This window comes from Pinus tabuliformis, chromosome 8, assembly GCF_031772625.1.
Source record: "Pinus tabuliformis cultivar Carrire ecotype Pingquan chromosome 8, CPIR1, whole genome shotgun sequence".
In the NCBI taxonomy this organism is placed as follows: Eukaryota; Viridiplantae; Streptophyta; class Pinopsida; order Pinales; family Pinaceae; genus Pinus; species Pinus tabuliformis.
The window spans coordinates 468,267,261-468,293,795 of record NC_142294.1 but is presented as its reverse complement, the minus strand read 5'-3'; the positions used below and the strand labels follow the sequence as shown (position 1 = coordinate 468,293,795).

The 26,535-nt window shown below is 38.6% G+C and overlaps 1 protein-coding gene across 1 annotated transcript in view; it reads right to left on the bottom strand.

Moving 5' to 3' along the window:
- Positions 1 to 3,021: 3,021 nt before the first annotated feature.
- The window catches only part of LOC149236085 (alcohol dehydrogenase class-3), a 52,343-nt gene continuing 28,829 nt past the window's right edge, over positions 3,022 to 26,535 (bottom strand). Inside the window, exons 5-10 of the mRNA XM_089372310.1 lie at positions 4,470 to 4,552; positions 4,293 to 4,368; positions 4,078 to 4,139; positions 3,870 to 3,965; positions 3,527 to 3,688; positions 3,022 to 3,373 (exon numbers count right to left, since the gene is read on the bottom strand). Of these exons, the coding sequence (XP_089228436.1) occupies positions 3,242 to 3,373; positions 3,527 to 3,688; positions 3,870 to 3,965; positions 4,078 to 4,139; positions 4,293 to 4,368; positions 4,470 to 4,552 (611 nt within the window). The 3' untranslated portion in view covers positions 3,022 to 3,241. The remainder of the gene's footprint in view (positions 3,374 to 3,526; positions 3,689 to 3,869; positions 3,966 to 4,077; positions 4,140 to 4,292; positions 4,369 to 4,469; positions 4,553 to 26,535) is intronic.

The window sequence follows — 26,535 nt, the reverse complement described above, 5'->3', positions numbered from 1 at the left end:
ATGTGAATATTGTTATTCCCTTTGGGTACCCACATTACACCTAGAATATCATATATCTGTGCTTCTCATTTTCAAATGGATATTAACATATATCATATCTCTGTGGTTCTCATTCTCAAATGGGTATTAACATATCAAAACTTTACACCTATCATATATCTCTGTGCTTCTCATTCTCAAATGGATATTAACATATCAAAACATTGGCAAACGATGGGTTGTTTTGTTCTCCGTCCAAGATTCATTTTGACTACTAAAATAACTACTGACTCTCACGCTAGCCATTATTAGAAAAAAAAACGATATTGATGTAATGGGTTCTCAGTGTTGCTAGTGATCTTAATGCCATCACTGGTAATACCGTTGCTGTTGTAAAGCGAGCTCATCCTATAACATCCCTGAATACAAGACACAACATTAACATGGCATATAAAAGGGTTCTTTAATGAAATTGTAACTAGAAACCAACTTCAAGAAACAACATTAACCGCTGAATACAAGACACAACATTAACATGGCATATAAAAGAAAATAAAAGGGTTCTTTAATGAAATTGCATCAAGAAACCGACTTCAAGAAACAACACTAACATGGCATATAAAAGGGTTCTTCAATGAAATTGTAACCAGAAACCAACTTTAAGAAACACCATTAACATGGCATATAAAAGGGTTCTTAATGGAATTTTAACCAGAAACCAACCTCTGTTATCGTTGCACATCAGAGCGTAAATGAAAATAATCACTGTGGTGGAAACGGTGACAAGTTTCACCATATGACAATTACGCATCGTAAGCCATTCATCTCGTGATCATCAATATGAGGGGCAATGGATTAACCGCCTATATCAGTTGCGCAAAAAATGGCTTGCGAAATTCTTTATCTATGAGTCATATTATAGCGTACACTGCAAACTTCCTTAAAACCAAAGGGACGTATGAACAAAATTAAGAAATCCAATATAATGGGAAATAATCCGATAACATAATTGGATTAGAAAAGGTTGTTCTTTCGGTTATACTCAAGAACATAATAAAACAACATATATTATTATTATATTAATAATAATAAACCCTAAATCAATATTATACACAAACACATTCATTCAAAGAATTTCACTAAATTTATATCAACATATTTATTCACTAAATATATATCAACATATTCATTCAAAGAATATTATTAAATACCATCTTTAGACCACAAACTCATCCCCGATAAGTATTCTTGATGTCAAAAAATATCCATAACCATTACCAGATACATGCATACAATCTGTGGAGACTAGATGGCATATAACATCATAAGCATGCTCTATTTCATCCTTCTATTCAAAGAATATTTACCAGATACATGCACATAATCTTTGGAGACTAAATGGTATATCAAATCCCATCATAAGCATGCTCTATTTCATCCTTCTAGTGTATCAAATAGCAATACAGTGGAAGTGCTTTCTATAAAATTGAAGAACCACTAAATGTGAGTACAACGCAAACACCCCAATTGGCTCTCAGATCCAAATGATAAGCACTGGATCCAAAGGATATTGAGATGTGCCTATGAGAATTTGACCACTCTTTCATTAAACAGGAAGCAAGTGTTCCCCAGATCCAAATGGTCTCGAGAGTCGAGACGTCTGTGACAATTTGACCACTCTTTCTTAAATAGCAAGCTCATCTTCTGTTCAGTACAATGCAAACATCACGCTTGGACAGCTCTTTCATTAAACGACAGGCTCGTGTTCCCTGTATCCAAAGGATTTTGGGAGTCAAGACGCATCTGTGACCATTTGATCACTCTTTCAAAAAATAACAAGCTAGTGTTCTACTAAAAACCTCCAAACTCAAAAGGTTACACTTCACAATCAATGGGCAAATTTCTCATTTAAAATAATCTTATTATTCAAGTAAGAAAAATTGAGCCAGAATGAGGACAATATCACACCTATATATTGAAAATTTAAAACTTCAAAGGTAAGCCATTGCATTAACGCCAAACCGCTACTGCATTAATAGCTGACCAATTTCAACTGTGTTGTTTGAATATGTCACTCCCTTTTCTCAGGTAATTTTGCATCACGTCTTGAAAGCATGATGATAAGAACTCTTGCCTTGCATTTCTATTCACTAATTCTTGTATAAATTATTCCAAGTTATCATGGCATGTTGATTTGCACTAAGATGCATTAATTCGAAATGAACCATCTGATTGTCATCCAACCCTCAATTTTCCACAAACCGGATTAGAACATAAACGAACAGAAACTAAAGACAATCATTGTAACGATCTGAAGTTGAAACCATTTTTGAAACCATCTGGCATAAATATGATACATTAAGGAGTTCAACGCGATCAGAATTCCCTTTTGGTGGGTAACTAGTAGCAACTTGAAAGTGCTCAGAGATGAGTCTGCAATGCAATTTCAATATCGACATACTTTTTGTGTTTTGATGGCGTTTTGGTTAATTGCTTTCCATTTTTATTTGGAACTTCTACGGCTAAAAAGCAAGAACTTGAGTGCTCGTTTTTATTCAACACAATACAAAGGTTATAACTCAAAAGCACCCTCGTCTACCTCATTTATGCTTGCATTGCTTGGGCATCATTAAAAATAGATCGCCTCCAATGATAATTTAAGGCTGTTAGATGTCCAAATATTTTGTTGCATAAATCGGTTTCAAGTCTCTGCATTAGAAGCAGTTATATTTCGGACTTACAATATTAACTGACAAATACTCTTTCTACACAGACAAATTTTCGACTAAGATATTTTAGCTACAAGATATGAATCTAACTAACTATTTGTGTTCCAAAACGCGACATTGCACAAGGACAAAGATATTACAATGTTTATGAAAGCTCTGTTGCTATAACCAATGATCGAAACTCGCTTAGATGTTTTACGTACTGAGAATATAAAATAAGGCCTATAATTAATAGAGTAGAGAACATATGGAAATGCAATTTTACAAAGCGGAAGACACAATCATGTGCTAGAAAGATATTTTAGAACACTAATTAACTGTAAAACATGTTTCCGCCATTTGATAAACTTGCTTGGAAAGATGTCCAATTTTGACTGTGTAAATAGGAGGCAACTATATGCACAAATTAACCATATTATTCAGTTTTAACTGAACCGTCACAACTACAAAAACTCTACTGGAGTCACATGTGCCTCTCTGAAATATGAACATGGAAGCAAGCACCTGTTACTTCAATCTAAAATTGATTATACTTAGAGATTTCCTAACTCAGGGTGCATCTTCAGTACAACGCGTAGGCATTGCCCACCATGCATCAGATGGAATGCTTCATTTATTTGGTCTAGAGTCATATTATGTGTAATGTACTCGTCCACTTTAATTTCCTGTAATTTAAACACAAAATTCAATTATTCTGTCACGCCAGTACATTTGATATATTATAACAACAAAAACACCTATTCCACCATAAAAAATTGCTAAAGCAAACAAATATATAAAGAAAATATGGAAGCAGCTCGCAATCATCTCGATCTAACCTTTTTCATATACTTCTCTACAAGCCAAGGTACTTGAGAACGGCTCTTGAAACCACCAAAAGCTGTACCCTTCCACACACGTCCTGTAACAAGCTGAAATGGCCTAGTAGATATCTCTTGTCCAGAAGCTGCAACACCAACAATGACAGATGTCCCCCAACCCTGCAAAAACATTACTCTCATAAGAAAGCTGCAAATTGCGGGACATGAACCTCAGTTTGTCACGTATCCAAATGACCAAATATACCACAGCATAATCGGTACTCTCATCCTTTACTGACAAATGCATTGTTTCACTGTCCAAGCATTTATCTAAACCTTAAAATATACATAAAAAATTCACCTTATGACAGCACTCGAGGGCAGCTCGCATTAAACTGACATTTCCAACACACTCAAAGCTGTAATCAACACCCCCATCGGTCATATCAACGATCACCTTACAAAAAAAACAACATGCTTTAGAAACATAAATGCATTTAGCATTGCAAATCATAAGAGGCTGCGCAAACATGCCATCCCAAGGGACCACATCTAAAATATGTACAGACCTGTTGTATAGGCTTCTCAAAATCTTTGGGATTCACAAACTCAGTGACTCCAAAATTCTTTGCTGCGAAGAGGATTAAAAGTCTCAGATGTTCATGTACAACTTACAAAGAAACTTACACCATTGCAAAAGGCCTAAACAATTAATCGACAGATAGGTGATGCAAAGCCATTCTCACATTAATATTTTCAAGAGTCAAATAAGTTCCATCATTACCCATTGCAAATTTATTGGAATCAATGTCAATGCCAATTATACGTGAAGCACCAGCTGTTTTAGCACCCTCTGCAACCTGCAGCATTGAAAATCAATAACTAGAGGCAAAAATCAACCCTTTTACCCATATGCTAAGATCAACTCTTTTTGTCTTGTGGGTTACAACACACGTCTTACCGCAAGACCAACTGTACCAAGACCAAATATTGCAACAATCGATCCAGCTTCCACTTTTGCTGTGTTCCAGACAGCTCCCAGACCTGCATGATTTGAATTCAATAATTGGATTGAAAGTTAACAAGCAAATCAAAAAAAATATTTCCATGGCTGAGGACTTCATTGGCAGCTTTCCAATGTTAGTGCAAGATAAATAAATAGTTACATAATTTTAATCAAAAAGTCAGCGCCTCCATAGTAACAATTGATAACATCTACTGCTCGGGCAGTAGACTGAATTACAATAAAAAGAAATGTGCTGTTAAACACACTTTTTGGAGGCTTTCAAGCCACAGGGTAACTAACAGTTTAGTTTTCAGGGTTGATGGGAGAAAACATTTTGGAAGTTCTGCCTCTTTTTTCCTTTGCTTGAAAGAGGCAGCGAATGCAAGCTCTGTTAGTGTCTGCAAGACAAGATGTATATTCTCATATCATCTCTGAAACATCGATTATAAAACGATTTTCATGGAAAAGAGACATTTGATGACATCAAGGTTGACACTTGTGTGATGCCATTGTGACAATCTTGCTGACAGCTCTTCCAGTTTTCAGTTCAAGAAAAGGCATGACAACTGCAGCACATGGCAGAAAACTAAAGAATGGTTGTAGCACCTACCTAGGCACTATTCACCATATCAAAACCAAACAAAACCCTTCAAACCCAAAAGAAACTCCAGATGCTCCCCCACATTCCAAGGATGGTATCCAAGGTAAACCAGCAGGTGCAGTTTTGGTGCCTAACCTCACAGGGACATCGAGGTAAGATCCACAATATCAATAAATATCACATAGACAGCTAACCCAGGGACCTGACCCCAAGGCCACCTCCATGAAAATCACAGCACTCAACTATTTGAGCTAAACCATTAAGCTAATTGCATATGTTTTCTAATTAGAGAGAGTTGCACAATCAATCCCGGCACTGCATTCATGTTTGCAGCAGATAACATAATTAGAACAATAGGCTTCACGTGAGCAGAGTCAAGAACAGGCCAACCAAGTTACAACTGAAAGCACGCATATAGGTCTCGAATGCCCTATTTATAACCACAACATCAGATCAGCATATCAGAAAGTACCCAGCCATCTAATTAAACTGACATCAACATTTTAGTATGGAACTGATAGGCAAATAAAACTCGGCAATGGAGAATACACAATGGCCATAATAAATTAACTTTAATCCAATGAGTATGATCAGCCATATAAGCATCCGAAACAAATTTTCTATTCATACATTGGATAATAACAGCTGAGATATGAAAATTATAGCTGTAGATATAACCAACACTTCCAAAAAAGGAAATTACATTTCTTTCGTGACTCTACTCTTCTCAAGTACCCGAGAGGCCATTTACAACAAACTGACATGGCTGGAAATTTAATTACATAACAGAGGCAGAATTATGCCCTCTCCATTACAATATATGGCTATAGCCTATAACAGCATAAAATCCACATACCAATATATACCAGATAGCCAAGAATGTCTCATGTGCCCAAGCTAACTTCCAACATTTTAAATTCAGGGGTACAAGTTGTCAAGTACATAATTCACATATACAGGAGCAAAAACAGCAGCTTCAACACATCGTTAAAAAAATTACAGTACTTATCTGCCTGGAAACTGTTAATCAACTGGCTGCAGAAAAAGAATAATCCACCCAACCATATATTGGTGGCTTGAGAATACTGAAAGGGGGGAGGGGGTTGTGGTGAGGCGCCAATGGATCAACTTTTACACCTCTTTGCCCTTTCTTTACAATTCACTGAATCATGCATTCGTTAACCAGCCGCTCATCAATCAATTATCAGATCCATATACATAGATACATGAGCAGCGTATAAACATGACAGCAAACCATCAACACATGAACATCATCAACCATCGACAATGAACAGAAATACACATGAACACAGGATATAAGGTGGAAACCCCTCCGGGAGAAAAGCCACCATCTGTTTCATCTGCTCCATCTTCTTTATTATTCAAATCTTCTTTTTACATCAAATCACTGGCCACCACCAGTGTGCAAGCCCCAACTTGGGGTACACGCAAGCAACAACTAGCCTCAGGCCACTACCTGACGGAAACCACCACTTCCTCAAATTTGCAGGCCACCACCAGATGGAAGCCACCACTCCTTCAACTATGCAGACCTGTAAGCAATGCCACTACCCACTAGATGCCCCAATAGTGGTGGGGTAAGCCACCACTCCCAAAGTTTTTAGGCCACAACCCAAAGGAAGCCACTACTTGCCCACTAAATGCCCCAATCTTCAAACTCTTGTGGACCACCTATAATCCATTTTCAAACAAGGATCCACCTGAAACAACTTAAACACTGTGGGCCATGTTTCATCCTATTTTCACACTAGACACAAACACTCTATGCTCGTCAACTAAACCCTAGCAGTCGATCTCCATTACATCCTCTGCTCATCAACCTCAAACAACCCCATCAATATCACTCTGACTCACACACAACAATCAGCAGCATACTCTCACAATCAGTTTTACAGGGCTTATAGGCATACATCAAAATATGATCAACTCAGTAATACAGCAGTGACAATGCAAATAAAAGCCACTGCAAAAACACTGGTAGAAACCGTACACCAGCATACTCTTCTCATGACAGTCCCTGCAACCACAACTCTATTATCTCACAAATCCTCAACACTATGCTCTGTCAAAACTCTGCTACAGGCATCTTTAACTCTGATATCCACGCACGGCAATTCTCTGTTAACGCTTAGCCATCAATCTTCTGTCATGCATTCCAACACACATGCTCTGTTCCAGCCAACGATCTCCACACAACATCGCACTATCCAGGTGTCCATTCACTGATCTATGCACACTCCATCAGAACTTGATCACATGCAGCACTTCAAATGACCTCCTTTATACACATTGACATCACATCCTTACTCAGCAACGCCTGATCCACTTGCTCAAAAACAAATTTGCTGAGACAATGCACACAGGTATCTCAGCCCATCTCCCGATTGATTTACACCATTATTCTTGCTCTGTCACAGCTAACACACTGGCTCTGCAAATTGCACAAGATCTTACACACATGATCACACACTCAATCTGTCACACCATTGCTCTCCTTTTACAATGTATCCAACCTTTTATCAAACTGTAGCTTTGTCTATTTAAAGAGATTACATTGTTTTACCAGATCAACAACTGCAGCGGAGTAAACAATACATTCCACGACCATGGAGACGAGATCAACCAATCACTTAGACTTTAAAGTGTTTACACTTATGACTTGGTGACCCATTCACACCTCCTAGACCAAATCAGATGATGAACGTTATAGACCAGGTAAGCCCCTTCGATCGCATCATTTACCATGGGCAATTCCACCGGTTTAAGCCCGAGGTTTTACTTTTTGCACTCTACAGGCAGTGTCGCGGGTACAGAACAGGAAGCCTGCAGCAGGTGCCGCTGGCAGGACATGACATGGCTATAGCAGTCGAGCAATGCCGATGGGTGTGAGTGCTAAGACCTGTTGATGTGAGCAACACCAGAAGATCTTCTACAATTGCTTGGTGTCTTAGCATGTGGAAGACATTATTTGCCTCTTCTAGTGATTAATGTCTTCTTTCCTAAGTTTAACTTGGGAAATTTAAGTCAATTAATTATTGTAGACTATTGGGTCAATTAATTATTGTGGACTATTGTGGGCCGATGGATCAACTTTTACACCTTTTGTCCTTTCTTTACAATTAACTGAATCATGCGTTAACTAACCAGCCGCTCAGCAATCAATTATCAGATCTATATACATAATTACATGAGCAGCATATAAACATGAGAGGAAACCATCAACACATTAACATCATCAACCATGACCAATGAACAGCAATACTCCCACAATCACTTTTACAGGGCTTATAGAAATACATCAACATATGATCAACTCAGTAATACAGCAGTGACAATGCAAATAAAACACCATAGAAGCCCCTGCAAAAACACTGGTAGCAACCATAAAGCAGCATACTCTTCTCGTGACAGTCCCTGCAACCACAACTCTGTTAGCTCACAAATCCTCGGCAATACGCCCTGTCAAAACTCTGCTACATGCATCTTTAATTCTGATCTCCACACAGCAATTCTCTGCTAATGCTCAGCCATCAATCTTCTGTCATATGCATTCCAGCACACATGCTTTGTTCCAGCCAACAATCTCTGCACAGCATCACACTCTACAGGTGTGCATTCACTGATCTATGCACAATCCTTCAGAGCTTGATCACACGCAGCACTTCAATTGACCTCCTCTATACAAATTGCCATCACATCCTTACTCAGCAAGGCTTGATCCACTTGCTGTACAACAAATTTGCTGAGACAATGTGCACAGGTATCTTAGCCAATCTCCAGATCAATTTACACCATTATTCTTGCTCTGTCGCAACTAGCACACTGGGTCTGCAAATTGCACAACATCTCACGCACACGATCACACACTCAATCTGTCACACCATCCCTCTCCTTTTACAATCTATCCAACCTTCTATCAAACTGTAGCTTTGCATATTTAAAGAAATTAAACTGTTTTACCAGATCAACAACCATAGGCAAGCAATCAATACATTCCATCACCATGGAGACCAAATCAACCAATCACTTAGCCTTTAACGTGTTTACACTTATTATTTGGTGACCCATTCACACCTCCTAGACCAAACCAGATAATGATGTTATAGACCAGGTCAACCCCTTCAATCGCACTGGTTTAAGCCCGAGGTTTTACTTTTCGCACTCTATAGGTAGCATCGTGCGCACAAAACAGGAAGCCTGCAGCAAGTGCCGTTGGCAGGACGTTACAAGGCTACAGCAGTCAAGCAGTGCCTGTGGGTGAGAGTTCTAAGACCTGTTGATGTGAGTAGCACCGAAAGGTCTTCTACAATTGCTTGGTGTTTCAGCATTTGGAAGACATTATTTGCCTCTTCTGGTGATTTATGTATTTCTTCCTAAGTACAATAATTAAAATCGGCTAATTAAAATCGGCTATTTATGTATTTTCTAAGGATAAATAATTTAATTATTTAAGTGACTTAGAAATAATCTCAACCATTGCTCTTGAAGATGTTTCTAGAAAGAAGATTCAAGATGTTTCTAAAGGGGGGATTGGCATTAGAGATTTGAACCCAATGAAGATTATAAATGGAGGCTAGTGATGGAGGTGACGACACAACAAAGAGCACAAGTGTGTGAGCAAGTCATCACAAGATAGAGCGATTTTCTGTGCACTGCGAGTGGCTCAATGACCAGTGCACAGAGAAGGAAGAAGTGCGAGTTGGTGGAGATTGTTGGGCTGAGTTGTCAGAGGGAGATTGCATTTGTCTAGAAGAGGCTGAGTCACTAGAGTGTTGGGGTTTTCTAGTGCGCATTAGTGGCAGGGATCAGATCGAGTTGCTAGAGGGCACAGATCTGATTGTTGGAGGCTGATTTCTTTAGAGCAATTTCATCTGGAGGCAGATTTCCTTGACGTCAATTTACCTAAGTCGAATTCATTCCAAGGGATTCGAGTTGTAGGTTCCGGATTGTATTTTTCCTTGTATCTCTGTGGGTCGAAAAACCCAAATTTTCCAGATAATGAAATGACAGAATTATTTGTGGGTTAATTAATTTTGCAATGTGTAATTGATCTCTCTGGTTTATTTTTGTTGCGAGGCAATAAATAGGCGAGGCAAAAGAACGAAGAGTTTTAATCGGATCGGGAAAAAATTGGTGAATTCAATAATTACAAATAAACAAAAAAAAAAAAAAAAAAAAAAAAAAACATTTTCCATTGATATTCAATAAATCCATGTCCAAACAATGCATAATATCAATAGATGTCCAAAATATCATGAAGGAATAAGTATCTCATATATGTTACGACTCCAAGCATGATTGAAAGTATTGATTCCTGACACCTAACCAGTGACTACATAGAACCAGAAGCACCCGCTTCTAAAAGTTTATAAAATACTGCATACTAATCAGTAAAAAAGCAGTAACTAAAATCTCTTGATTGCTGCTGAAATGATACGATAATGGTTTGCTACCGAAATCTCTGACAAAGCACACATTAAAGCTAACGCTGGAGCACACTACGCCTCTATTACGCAGAGTAAACTGAAACTAAAACCATGCCTCTATTACCTTCTCAACATATGAGTTGTCGAGCCTGAGCAGTGAGTTATAGGTCAGCGATTAATTTTTAACCTAACTAAACCACGCGACAAGCAATGTGGCAACCCTAAAAGTTAAACCTATGCTCGTCGAGTCGAGGGTTGAAAATCGCCTCAATTGCCTAAATCGCAATTAATCGGTGAGTTGCGAGTCAAAGTCGCATTAGCCTAAGTCAAACTCATTCAACGCGAGTTTGACTCGCCCAAAGTTGAATCAGATCGTTTGAGGGAAGAGAAGAGTTTGACTCACGATTAATCAGAGTTTGACTCGTGATTAATCGTGAGAAAATAAATCTGGTTGGTACTAGAAATTTAACATGGTATCAGAGATCTAGAAGACTCTGAAAGAGAGATCTCCAGGGTTTGCAGCAGAGAGTTTTCCTTTTTGCAGTAGCAGAATTATTTCTAAACATTTTGCAGCTAGGTTTTGTGGTCGTGGTTGATCTGCAAAGATGGCATCATTAAACAATTTGAGATATGAAGAGGGGTTGAATGGGGTATCAAATTTTAGCCCCTAGAAAGAGGGGATTACCTGGATTCTGAAAATGAATGATCTCTGGCATTTAGCAAGAAGAGATGTGCAGGTTCCTTCAAATCTGGTACAAGCAGTAAAACATAGAAGCAAGGATATGAAAGCGAGCTGCATGATTCTGGATAGTGTGAGGACTCATATAATTCCTCATATATGAGGGAAAGATATTAGTAGACAAATGTGGATAGCTCTCACTAGTCTTTATCAAAGTACAAACGAGAACAAAAAAATGGTGTTGTGAGAAAAGTTAAACAGTATTAAATTGGGCAAATTTGAGACCATGAATTCCTATCTCACAAGGGTCCAACAGACTCGTGATGAGCTTGCAATTGTGTGGGAAACTATGCATGATTCAGAGCTCGTCAAAGTTGCACTGAACGGGTGTGTGAAGCAGTGGTCAACTTTTGTGGATAGGATTCTTGCTCATCAACAACTTCCTAATTGGAGTCGGCTATGGGACAATTTCACCCAAAAGGAGATCTCAAACAATTCATTAATCAGAGGACAACAAAAGGGAAGTGGAGAAGAACAAAGTTGCTCTTGTTGCACAAGCGAAAAAGGGCAAAGCGAAGGCCAGGCAGAACCAAAGCGGGCAAGCATCTCCACTAAGAAAGAAGAAAAAGGACATGAGCAAAGTTAAATGCTTTACTTGTCATAATTTCGGGCATTTTTCCAATCATTGTCCTAACAAAAAGAAGGGCAAGGGTAAGACTACTACGACATCTACTGCACAAATAGAGGAGATGATGAATAAGTACAATAAAAACTTCACTCTAATATCTTGCCTTTGTGGAACCATCACAAGAGGTGTCTAGTTTGTGGGCAATGGGGCATCTCATCATATGACAAGATCACGGGACTCCTTCATTGGCATGACAAGGGAGCTTGTTACCACACAATCTAGCAGGGCCCTAAGAAAGGGAAAACCTAACGGACAACTACTAGACCAAGTGACAACAATGGGACGATGACCCATTGTCACCTTAGTTAAAGTCCCTTGCGCTTTACAGACTTTTACCAATGGGAGGAGTCCTGGTAAGAGGTGAATCACTAGGAATGAATATACTAATGATTAGGTGTGAAGTGATTAAACAAATCCCATTCAAGGAGACACAACAATGGCTCAATGCTTCAAAGAGGCTAAAGCACACTCCAAGAAAGGCCTTGAGATAAGAGTTCATGACTTAGGGTTTTGAGATGTGTAATGATAATCGGTATTCCTAAGATCAAGACTCTAGGTGATAAGGTAGGATCCCTCAAGGAAAATTTTTGTGATGCGTTGACAATTCTAAGAGGCTTTTCACTCCCTTTAAGAGATCTAGGAAAGACTTCTCAAAGAAGTCTCGTTTTCAAGAAGAAACGAGCTAGGTTTTTCCTTCTAGGGCACACCTAGGGCTCAAGATTTTATGGATGAATAACTGTGAGAAACCTACCAAACTTGGAGGTCCTCTAGGCAAGACCTTAAGGAAGAGTCTTGTCCTCATGACATCCAAAAATTCACTCTAGAAGGATTTCGTTTGATGCCCTAGCCTAGCCGTCCAAGAGAAGAGGGGCCAAAATTTAGAAGACATTCAATCACCAAATTCCTTGGACTAGTGCCTAGTCCTTTGGGCTATAAAGTCCTAGATGATTTTAAAATGGCCAACATCGTCCTTACGGAGGCTAAAGGTTGATGCCTTAGCTACCAACCTTCAACATTTACCCACTCAAAATTTATGGAGTTTTATGGATGAAAGACAAAACTTCAACCACTACCACTAGGAACATTCATCATTTGCCATACAATGAATAACATATGCAATTGCAAGCCAAATAGCTTTCCAAAGTGATATTCAACAAATTAGTGCACATGAGCATTAGCCTAGTTACAACAATTCCATACATTAAACATTTTTCCAAGAAAATACTCAACAAGAGGCACTTTACAAAATCATGAGATAGCTCCATGGAAATTATTAAGGAATTTAGACTTCTGTGATCCATAACTTGTTTAGATAATCTTCGGCAAAATCACATAATCAATCGTTTGTCGACGCGTTTCGAACCAACCAGTGTGGTTCATCGTCAGGACAAGTTGAAGAACCAATCCGGCTTAGCTTGATTAAATAGAGGTGCAGAGACTCCAACGGTTATAATGTCAACGGCTAATTTTGACCAATAACCCTAGTCAAATCAATAATTAGTATTCCTAGAAAAAGGTAAGTAAATGAATTTCGCTTGTTTATTTAGAAATAAATATATCTAATATTAACTATTAAGAAAATTCATAGAGTAATAACCATATTTTAGTTATAAAGGTCATTAGTAAATTATATCTTGTATAAAGTACATATTTATTAGATAATTTATATTAGTAATTATCCCCATATTGTTTAAATACAACTAAAAGGTGATAAACCATTATTATTTTTAGGTAATGTGTAATAATTATTAATGGTTCATTGGTAAGTTAGATCTTTAAATTATATTATTTTTATCTATTATTTTAATATAATGGTCTTCAAAATAATAAGTAATGAATGTTTAATAGTAATCTATATCTACTTAATAATTCATAATTCCAAACAAATTGTTAAGTCATTACTATTCCTAGGAATTAGTTCCATTAGGTACATAGAATAACTAATATTATTGGCAATAATTATCCTTTAAACCTTATGGTTAAATAATCAATATTAATTTAATATTTTAAGTTTAACTAAGTCATTATAAAATTACTTATAAGGTAAAGTCTAGGGTTGATAAAGTTCATGTTTATTGAAAATGGTATCCCTGATATTATTGGTATATCTTAATTTAACCTTAATGGTTAAATATTTTATATTCATTAATAATCCATATTAATTTATTTATTCCATTAAAAATAAATTAAGGTTAATTATGTCAAAATATATTAAAAAGGGGTTTTTTAGACAAAAGTTAAAGGTAAACACGATTCTAAGAATATAATAGAAATAAAAATGAAATCAAATCTAATTATAATATGCCTAATAGAATCATGCACCCGGAAGCCCGAAACTAATTTATAACTTAATAAAGACTTAAACACTCCACAATAGTACAAATCTGCCAAAAGAAAAATAAAAGGAGGGGGAAGACAGAAACCTAAAGACCTACCACAAAGGGGAATGAGGAAGCTAGGAAGACAAGGCTGGGACCCAGCAACGGCTAATCTTCCAGCCATCATCCCTATTAAGATTATTCGGCCTTTTCTCAATTTCCAGGGCCTCTCTAAATTTGCGATGGTGAAACTGCGCAATTCTATTAGATATATTTATTTCTAAATAAACAAGCGAAATTCCTTTACTTACCTTTTTCTAGGAATACTAATTATTAATTTGACTAGGGTCATTGGTCAAAATTAGCCGTTGACATTATAACCGTTGGAGTCTCTGCACCTCTATTTAATCAAGCTAAGCCGGATTGGTTCTTCAACTTGTCCTGACGATGAACCACACTGGTTGGTTCGAAACGCGTCGACAAACGATTGATTATGTGATTTTGCCGAAGATTATCTAAACAAGCTCCATGGAAAATCGAAAATTTCAACTCTAAATGTCAAAATGCATCGAAGGAACCTCCAATAGCTTCCAAAGAAAAAGTGCTAGTTCTTTTACAAAAGAAGAATCCAAGTGATGATGATAATCTCTCACAAATGAGTGAGTTCTATTTATATGAACATCACTAAGTCAAATTAACCTAATTAGCCCCCAAAACATTAAAATAATGGGCAAGAAACTAGCCTTGGTCACAAGCCGTCGAGTAGCTTTCACAAATTATAAATTAGCCATCTAAATACTAGACGAATTAATGATGTCACGTTGATGGTGAAGTCTTCTTTGTCCCAAAATGTGAGAGAGGGTTCTATAAATATTGAACAAGGGGATGGCCCCTTGGTCTCCGTGCAAGTCATCATGTGGGGCCCCAAATTGGGTTTGGGGCACAATAACTAGTCTCATGGGTCCCCTGATGATAGAAAATCTCGTGTTGCTCCAATTATGAGGGCTCTAACAATGGTGCTTACCCTCCCATGTCTCAAGTGTGAGACAAACCCCCTCTGGGCCTTGGATCATTTGCCATAGTATGCTAAGCCAGTTGAGGCACAATGGTCCAAGTTCATCATCTCGTGAATAATGTGGGGTAATGAACAGACTGCTAAAGGTGCCCATGGCATGAAATGATGCTCCAACAAATGATGGAGTCCCCCCAGGTTCTCAACGCTTCCCTTGGGAGTGTCAATATGATTCTCTGGTGGGCTTGGGCCCCAATTAAGCTACCTGGCCCATGATGAAACCACTTGTCAATTAAATATAAGATCTAATGCACTTCCTAACCATTAGATACAATAATTCATTAGTGCATCTAAGTGAAGCAAGCTTGTTAATCAAAGGCACATTAGGACTTCATAGTGGGCTTCCCTTCCAAATTTAGGGCTTTAAGCTCATAATAGTGTTACCTCCCTAGGTAGGAGTAGTTAATAAACAACCCTATTAGGTGTTCGGAGCCCCTATGGGGAAAGACAGGTCCCAAATAGATCCTTTAATTGATAGAAGCAATGTTGCACGAAGCGGGGACAAAACGGGTACGTTTTTGGGAAGCGGGGACGCAGAAGCGTCATTTTCCAAAAATCTAGGAAGCAAAGCATCTGCTATATATATATATATATATATATATAATATTTTTTTAGCATTTGTATTCAAAATAAACATCCCAAATACCAAATTAGTTGTAGAAGACATGAAAACATGCATATTTTTGCATAAATCAAGATAGATATGGCATCCATGATTCCATTGTAGTTACTAGTATGTACATCAATGATTAATTATTCGAGCATCAACCATCTATATTCTAGCAATTACAAACATACATCAAATTTTTAAGCATATTATAAAACATAAAACATTTAAGCATATTATAAAACATAAAACATAGAGCATATTATGATTTATCTAGCAAGTGAGCAACTGTCAACATTTTTCATGTCCAAAATTCAAATAATAATGTTTACAAAATAGGTCACTTAGTCACCGCCAAGACAAAAAGGTTCAAATTCACAAGCCTACAAGTCTAATGATTAATCTACGACAAAAGTAGTAAACTGTGAATATATCTACTAATCTCTCCTCCTTCGACCATGAAGAGAACGTGGCGGCGGGCCTCCATGTGGTGGCAATGAAGAAGATGGTGCCGGTGGAAGTTGTGGCACTGAAACTGATGAAGACGAACCCCCTGTTGTTGGTGTTGAACCATGGAACCTAGGAACCAAGGGACCAGATGGGGGTGGCATCTCAACTCGATCATCATCATCCTAGAATCGCTAATTGCATGCATGCTCCCAAATGGACCAGTGCTAAGCATATAGTTGCTCAATTATCTCCGTATGAAACGCGTTTCCGAAAAAACCGAAACGTGGATCGGGCCGAAAGGTTCCGAAATGGTAGAAACTGCATTTTTCAACTCGATCCGAGTTTCAGTTTTCGAAAACGCGTTTAGGAGGGTAGATCCCCCACGGATCCGTATGGATCGCGGATAGGGCTTTTGATCCGTGGGGTGGGGGGGGGGAGACGCTTCCTGCAACACCGGATAGAAGTCAAGTGAATAATGGTGAGATGGATAGGGGCATGGGGGTCTCAAAGCCAAATGCCAAGGGTTTAAGGATTGTAATGATGAGGGATGTCTCCATACTTGGGTGTATAGATGTATGAGGGAGCAATTGTGGATACATGAGTTACCCTGGCCTTTGTTTTTCCACCCTTCTTCATTAGCCTTTTTCCTTTTCTTGATTTTTCCTTTCTGTTACTGCTCGGGGCTCTAGTAGATAAGAGCATGTTGTATGTGTATAAGCAGTTATTAACACCTTAAGGTGGTGCAGTTCATCTCCCGCCAGGGGTTGGAACGTGCATGGGTTCATTAAAGATGTGGGAGCACTCATGGGCCCTAGGAACCAGGGCGATGGCCATAATGATAAGGGGTAGAGCTCATGCCTAGCTTTTTCCCACATGCTATTTTAATGTCCTAGCCATCATCTTTTGCATTTTATAAAATTCTTTTCTTTTCTTTCTTGCTTGTGACCATGATATGTTTTAAAGGTTCTTTTAGCTGCAACAACCTCCGGGGGCACATCTCCAAACTTAACCCAAATATGTTGACAAGGGGAGGGGGTGTACTAGTGCCTTGTGGACCCAGTGGTCATGTGGACCCAGAGAAGGAAAATGATGAAATAAGGCTTGTAATGTGCGGAGGGGAGTGAAAAGTAAGGAATGGGAAAAAGGGATCACATTACCAAGATCGAGGTTTCCTACGTAGTGCTCTTCCTAATAGCCATAGGCCAATAGGGGTGATCCCACGAGATTAGGATTGAGGATTAACCCCCCATTTAAAATGAGGGAACAAAACTATGGTCAAAACCCTTCCTTCTTCCAAGTCACCCAATAATCCATGCCCAATATGTCCAAGGAAAAGCAAGCATAGGCACTGAAAAGTAAGGAATGGGAAAAAGGGATCACACTACCAAGATCGAGGTTTCCTACCTAGTGCTCTTCCTAATAGCCATAGGCCAATAGGGGTGATCCCACGAGATTAGGATTGAGGATTAACCCCCCATTTAAAATGAGGGAACAAAACTATGGTCAAAACCCTTCCTTCTTCCAAGTCACCCAATAATCCATGCCCAATATGTCCAAGGAAAAGCAAGCATAGGCACTGAAAAGTAAGGAATGGGAAAAAGGGATCACACTACCAAGATCGAGGTTTCCTACGTAGTGCTCTTCCTAATAGCCATAGGCCAATAGGGGTGATCCCACGAGATTAGGATTGAGAATTAACCCCCCATTTAAAATGAGGGAACAAAACTATGGTCAAAACCCTTCCTTCTTCCAAGTCACCCAATAATCCATGCCCAATATGTCCAAGGAAAAGCAAGCATAGGCACCTAATTGCACGATGAAAAACATACCATTAGGACCGAATTGCCCACCTTTAAATATATGCTCTCAACAGATGATCGAGGGGATATATGACTGATGCAGAGAGCAGAGATCAAATGGCATAATGAATCGGCACATCGGTGGTTGTCAAGGGTTGCTAGCTGTCGGCTACAAAGATGTCTAGAAGAAAAATTATCCAATGAGGTCGCCCACTTTTGGTGGGTAATAGGGCCCAAAGATGTAAATGTGGAGCTTGGTGACAAGGCAAATTATGCAGTCGAGGGCACTGGGAGTATCGAGCTCCAAATGGACTCAACTGGCAGCATGGAGGTGAACGAAGTGTTATATGTACCGGGTTTGGAGAAGAATCTCCTTTCAGTTCTAGCCATGGAAGACAGAGGACTAGAGGCCAACTTTACGAAAGGTGAAGTGGTTATTGGGCCGAATGGGACCAATTTCAACAAGAGGCAGGTGATCGATAAGATGAAAAGAGATCTCTATATGTTTAGAAGACAGCTAGTGAAGGCTCTCATCCATAAGAGTGACATTCAGAGCGAGATTTGGAATAGGAGGATGGGACACCTACACTACAGAGCTCTTCCAATGGTGCAGATGGTTACTGGTTTTCCAGAGATCTTGGTGGAGGGGAATGGAGTATGTAAAGGGTGTGCGCTTGGCAAGTAGGCCAAAAATGTGTATCCTCATAGTGAGACCAGGTCTAAGGGTGTGTTAGACTTGTCACATTCTGAGATATGTGGTCCTATGTCTATGACGTCAATCACAGGGTCCTTATATTTTGTGGCATTCATAGATGATTATTCCAAGAGGACTTCGATCTACTTCCTGAAGTCCAAGGATGAGATCTTCAAACAGTTTCAGGAGTTCATGGCTCTAGTGGAGAATCGAACAGGAAGGAAAATGAAGGTGTTGAGTTCAAATAATGGGGGCGAGTACAACTCCAACGAGTTCCTGGACTTTTGTAGGCAAGTAATTATCAAGAAGGAGCTCACACTACCCTACAACCTTCAACGTAATGGGTTGTAGAGGAAAAATAGGGCCATCATGGAGGCAACGAGAGCAATGATCAATGATCAGGAGTTGTCTATGTTTCTGTGGGCAAAGGCCTGCAATACAATTGTGTGTGTGCAGAATAGGAGTCCTCATAGAGTGTTGAAGGACGTGACTCCTGAGGAACTGTTTACATGAGTGAAGCTAGATGTGAGTCACTTGTGCATATTTGGTAGTGTTGAAATATGTAACTAGGTTCGGACTTCATAATGACATATGTAATCATGATTTTATGTATTTGATGTAATGAGAAAAATAAATGTATTATTGTTGATCTTGAGGCATGGGTTTCATGCTCAAGGAAATTTATTTTTATATAGGTCAAGCTCCCATTGAGAGCTCCTAGGTCATTGTCATGTATGAAAGACCCATTTGGGGCATGTTACATATTGTAAAGAAAAATATTTGAGTCAATGTTAGAGTCAAAAGACCCTCCAAGACCTCATCACAAGTGCTTCAACTAATCAGCGTTCACAAAGGAGCAGTCAACCTATTAAGATGACATGTTGGCCTAGGATGATGACAAGTCGGCCTAATAACATGGAGAAAAGCCTATATAAAGGAGGTCTCGACCTCACTTAAGAAAGGATCATTAGACATTATCAAGTTCGATCTAAACAAGAGGAAATGATCTAAAAGGGCCAGCGAAGGAAATAGTAATTTCCAGAAAGAAGATTTTGATGTTGAAGGTTTGTTTTAGGGTCAAAACTCTCACACGTGCGAAGAAGTTTGGGTATCATTTGTTGCAAAAGAAGCCGAGTTAGCACAGTGATCTCAGAAGGCTAAAATCAAGTGAAACTCAAGCCACTTTGCAAGCCGAGTTGCAAAAGAAGTAGCCTTTATCCAAGCGAAGAAGAAATAAGGGAAAAATCATTGTCTTTCTCCCACAAGTGTTGCATCTAGGGTTTCTAAGGTGACCGAAAATTGAAGAGAAGTTGAAATCAGTTTGACCAATGTTAACTTATAAGGAAGAAGAACTGTTCAAGGAAGAATTGTGACTTGGTCTTGGAGAGGTTCTTGGTCAAGGGTCTAGATCTTGGAGTTCCAATTTAAGATTTTATAAGAAGAATTCTTCGGTGGGTTTTCCTCTCAATATTGGAGAGGCTTCGGCCCTGGTTTATTGCTTATATCTTGTGTCCTTTGTCTCATTATTCTATGTGTTTTGGTAGTTGTTTGATGAAGTGAACACAATATTAATCAAGCTAAAGAAGAACCTAATTAAGAAAAGTAAAAAGTCTTCACAAGCAGTTATCATTTCAAGAGAAATCACTTACACTTGTTGCCCCTAGATTTTTCAACAAGTAGTTCAGTTCATGTCCATGTGCATACAAAGAAGAGGGCTAAGTTGGAGCCCTTATCTGAGAGGAGTGTGTTTGTTGGCTATAATGAAGTCTTGAAGATCTACCCAATCTACATTCCAAGACAAAGAAAGGTGATCTTGAGTTGGGATGTCAGATTTGAGGAGGATAGGACCCTCAAGAGATCTCATGAGGGAGAGAAAGCAGTGGTAGAGGAGGAGCAAGAGGCTCCTAAAGCTAAGCAGGGACTAGCAACACAAGAAAGGACATTGTCAACAAATTTGAAAGATGAGTTAGATATTCCTTCAAGTTCCACTAGAAGGAGGCCAAGATAGGCCGAACATACATTGAGGGATGTTGAGGTGCATGTGCAGCCTCCTAGCAACACTATCGAGTAGTGTTTGCAAGTCCGAGCCATCCACTTTCGAGGAGGCTATAAGCAAGCAGGTCTAAAGGGATGCCAAGATAGATGAAAATAGCTCCATCATGAGCAATGATGTTTGGGATATAGTGTCGAGACTGGACGGGAAGTTTGTGGTCACTTCTCGATGGATCCACAAGATCAAACATGCACCAAATGGTAGTATCAAGAAGTATAAAGCAAGTTTTGTGGAGGGAGTGCTATCCCAGAAGGAATGAGTGGATTACAAGGAGACATTCGCACCCATCACCAGATATGCATCTATAAGAGCAATTATGTCCATTGCTTCAGAATCACCAAATATGCATCTATTAGAGCAATTATGTCCATTGCTTCAGAATCACAAGATATGCATCCATTAGAGCAATTATGTCCATTGCTTCAGAGATAGGGTGGAGGATACATCAAATGGATGTGAAGATTGCTTTCAAAAGAGCAGTTGAGGAGGTGTATATTGAGCAGCCTCAGGGTTATAAGGTGCATGGGAGAGATTCCCATGTATTCAGGTTTAAGAAGGCCCTTAATGGGCTGAAGCAGGCTCCACACGCATGGTATGTCAGGATCAATGGATATCTTCTTGGTTTGGGCTTCACCATGAGTGAGGTGGGTCCTAACTTGTACTTTGTACTCGTTTAGGGTAAACCGCTCATCTTGGTATTGTATGTGGACAATCTCTTTTTGACAAGATCAAAAAAGCTCATAGGGATCTTGCTTCAGAATTCGACATGAAAGACATTGGCTTGATGCATTACTTTTTGGGATTGGAGGTGCAACAGCAACCAGGAGAGATTTTCCTTGGACAAGGCAAGTATGCAATGGAGACCTTGAGGAGATTCACGATGGAGGATTACACACCTATGATCACTAAACTTAAAGAACCTGAGTGTTTCTGAAGGTGAACTAGTGGATCCCACACTATATAGATAGTTGATAGGTTCCTTGATATATCTAGTCAACAATACACCAAATATATGTTTCGTTCTGAATACATTCAACCAGTTCATGGTGGAGCTGAGACATGTTCATTGGGTGGTAGCGAAGCATTTGCTAAGATACCTGTGTGAGACAATAAACTTTGGCCTAAGATATGTAAAAGTTGCAGGAGTGGACCTGCAAGGGTACACAGATTCCGATTGGGTTGGGAGTTTGGTGGCCAAAAAGTCCACATTTGGATGTTGTTTCGATTTGGGATCAGAAATGATCTCATAGTTCAACAAGAAGCAATAGTCAGTGGCACCCAATTCAGCAAAGACAGAGTACATGACAACGAGTATGGCGAGTTGTGGGGCAGTTTGGATTCACTAGATGGTTGCAAGATTATTTGATCTGCAAATGGGGCCAACGGTGATACACTGTGATAATCATAGTTGCATTAAAATTTCCACGAATCTTATGTTTCATGATCGGTCCAAGCATATCGAGATAAAATATCACTTCATCAAAGACAGGGTCCAGAGGGGTGTTGTGAGATTACAGTGCATTTCTACATAGGAGCAGGAGGCAAATGTTCTCAAGAAGTCTCTAGTGGAGGGAAAGTTTGTGAAGTACTAAGACAAGTTGGGGGTGGTGGAGAATCCCTTCCTTGCTAGGAGGAAGTGTTGATGTGAGTAGCATCATAAAGTCTTCTACAATTGCTTGGTGTCTTAACATGTGGAAGACATTATTTGTCTCTTCTAGTGATTTATGTCTTCTTTCGTAAGTTTAACTTAGGAAAAGTACAATAATTGAAGTCAATTAATTATTGTGGACTACGCGATTATTTTCCAAGGATAAATTATTTAATTATCTAAGCGACAGAAATAATCTCAATTGTTAATCTTCAAGATATTTCTAGAAGGACAATTCAAGATGTTTCTAGAGGGGAGATTGCAGTTAGGGATTCAGACTCAATAAAGATTACAAATGGAGGCTAGTGATCGAGGTGAAGACACAACGAAGAGCACAAGTGTGTGAGCGAATCATCACGAGAGAGCGAATTTCTCTACAATGCGAGTGGCTCAGTGACCAGTGTGCAAAGAAGGAAGAAGTGCAAGTGGGTTTGAGTGAATTCAGAAGCATTGAGTTAGAGAGATTGCAAGGTTGAGTTGTCGAAAGGAGATTGTGTTTGATTGGAAGAGATTGAGTTGTTGGAGAGTTGGGGTTTTCTAGTGTGCATTAGTCGCAAGGTGCAGAACGAGTTGCTGGAGGGCGCAGATCTGATTGCTAGAGGCCGATTTCTTCAAAGCGATTTCATCTAAGAATCAGATTTCCTTGAGGTTGATTTCATTTACCTGGGCCAAATTCATTTTGAGGGAGCCAAGTTGCAGGTTCCATATTGTATTTTTCCTTGTATCTTTGTGGATCAAAAAACCAAGACTTTCCAAATAATGAAATGACGAAAAACTATTTGTGGGTTCATTAATTTTTCCATGTGTGATTGATCTTTCTGGTTAATTATCGTTGCATATTTTTAATTCTAGAAGTTAAGGATACCAGTGATTTTATTTTTCAATGATTCAGTTTTATTTGGGTAAATAAATAATAAATTGTGGATAAATTAAATTAATGTGAGAAAATAGGTCTAGCTAGTATTATAAATTTAACAAGACAGTGGCACACTCTGCTCACATGGAAAACTCAAACTTTTCTGCCCATATTTGCTTCTATTGGTGCAAGCCACTTCCTCAGACACGTCTAGAACCTTTACATATCTTTGTCAATCATTAGAGCATCAAGCAAGCACTCCTTCAGCTAGTTAACATCGATGCCAACACAACTAGCTCCATGGTTGACATCAATGCCAACACCATTGTCTCCCTATTACACCAATTCTCTCTGCAACAAAAGCAACGAAAATTATTTGTGGGTTCATTAATTTTTCCATGTGTGATTGATCTTTCTGGTTAATTTTCGTTGCATATTTTTTATTCTAGAAGTTAAGGATACCAGTGATTTTATTTTTCAATGATTCAGTTTTATTTTGGTAAATAAATAATAAATTGTGGATAAATTAAATTAATGTGAGAAAATAGGTCTAGCTAGTATTATAAATTTAACAAGACAGTGGCACACTTTGCTCACATGGAAACTCAAACTTTTCTGCCCATATTTGCTTCTATTGGTGCAAGCCACTTCCTCAGACACGTCTAGAACCTTTACATATCTTTGTCAATCATTAGAGCATCAAGCAAGCCCTCCTTCAGCTAGTTAACATCGATGCCAACACAACTAGCTCCATGGTTGACATCAATGCCAACACCATTGTCTCCCTATTACACCAATTCTCTCTGCAACAAAGGCAACCCCCAAGCTAAGGCTATGAATACCCGAGAACCACACCTTTCTATTGTAAGCTCTAATTTCACTTTTCATGGCCCAATTCCCAAGCTAGCAATCACCTACAACTATTCCCAATCCACAACCCTCTTCCCCATCAGGATGCATAACCCAAACAATGGGATCCCCTTCTCGGCTTAGCAATCCCTCAAGGTATCCCACTTCTTTCTAAGGCTCCATCATAAGCTGGAAAGGAATCTTCTAATGGGATTTCAAGAAATTATTAGCTACAACTATTTTTTCTTAATTACATCCAATATAATTCCATACAAGCCACAATTCCCTATAAATTCATGGTTGTACTTTTCAAAGTTCAAAATCAGTGTACGCGCAACAGTTTGTTTCAAGTAGTTTCCTAGGCAAAGGGCATTTTGCAAGGCAAATTCCCAAATTTTTGTGATTTCTAATCTCTCAAGTAATCGAAAAGAGGTCCTCTTTGAACTCCCTCTTCCCCCTCAAACCTTCAAATTTGTGCCACAACAATTACAATAACAACAATAACCATTCTCTTGCATAAAGGTGAGTTTTCAATTGCATAAAGGTGAGTTTTCAATTGCATGGCAATAAAAGACCACTAAGCCCCCCAAAGCTAATTAAACATAAATAGCTAATAATCAAGGACATAATCAAGTTTTATATGACTTTGGATTAGCTCCATTACTAAGGTCCCTTAGCCAACTAAGTCCCCTTGCTCTTCCCCTCTTGTGGAATCATAGGCCCCCTTCCTTTTGTCCTCTTTTGTGGCAGGTGATGTACTTCCCCCCTTCTTTTTGTCCTCTTTTGTGGTGAGTGGTGTACATTTATTAATATTATGTTCGGTTACAAATTACATCATTTAGCTTGTATTCATTGTGGAATCATTAGCCCCCCCCCCACCTTTTTGTGCATTTATTAATATTATGTTCGGTTACAAATTACATCATTTAGCTTGGATTCATTGTGGAATCATTAGCGCCCCCCCCCCCCCCCACCTTTTTGTGCTCTTTTATGGCAGGTGATTAATATTTGATGTTCAGTTACAAATTACAACATTCGGCTTCTAGCCATTTATCATGTATATACACAACTGTACCAGGGATATTTTGCCCGTTATTTCGTGCAACCCCCACCCTCATATATGAGGGGGGATCAAAACTAGAGTACTGCACTACAATGGCCTATTTGGTTACAAATTTGAACATATATGTGATTCTCTGCTCCTGACATACAGCTTTCAAGAGATAAGATACCTATACCTATACCCCAAAATAATGTCCAGGGTTAAGTAAAGTATGCACTTGCAATATCCCAAAAAATTAATTTTCCATTACCTTCTATGGCACTTTTTCTCTTGTTTGATTTTTGCTCACGTATATGATACTATCCAAAGCTTCTAAGGCAGAATTCAATGTTGTATAGTACCCAAAACAACGTAGGGAGATAATTAAGGTAAAGGTATACACTTGCAGTCTCCCACAATGTCAAGTATTCTTTACCTTCTATGGCACTCTTTCTCTTGCTTGATTTTGGAATGACATACATTATATTAATAATTATACAACTTAGCTTCTAAGGCAGAATTCTTTTTCTTCTAATTTTTAATCTTGCAAACCTTTCTATCACAGGTACCATATTCGAATATGAATTTGAATTCAACATGAAACAGGAACAAAAAATTAAAGGGAAGATTCGTGTACCAAAAAGTTGTGTATGCATCCCACTAATACTGAAATAAATACAAATTTGTCATAATTAATTTTCCTGCACCTTCTATCTATGACACTTTCTCTTGCTTGGTGTTGGCGTTACATACATGATACTATACAACTTAGCTTTTAAGGCAGAATTCATTTTCTTCTAATTTTTAATCTTCTGCAAACCATTTTGTCATAGTTCCTGTATACGAATGTGAATTTGAACTTGATACGAAACAAAGAAAATTGATGGGAAAATTCCAAGTACAAAAAAATACATATATAAATCCTACCAATACTGAAACAAAAACAAAATCTTCAAAAATTTTAACAATTAAAAACTGTAGAAGGGTTGATGACATATGCTAAATGCACTAAACTGTTATATGCATACAAGTAACCACTTAAGCGAGCAGAAGAGTTAATATCTTGAGTGAGTAAGCAGCGCGAGTGACAAGTTAGCAAAAAAATGGCATGATGTTTGGGCTCTATTTTAAATTTCAGGCGATTATATATTTATCTGAATTGCTGCCAAATTTTAGGACACCCAAAAAAAAACCAAATTGCAAATATCATATTGGGTT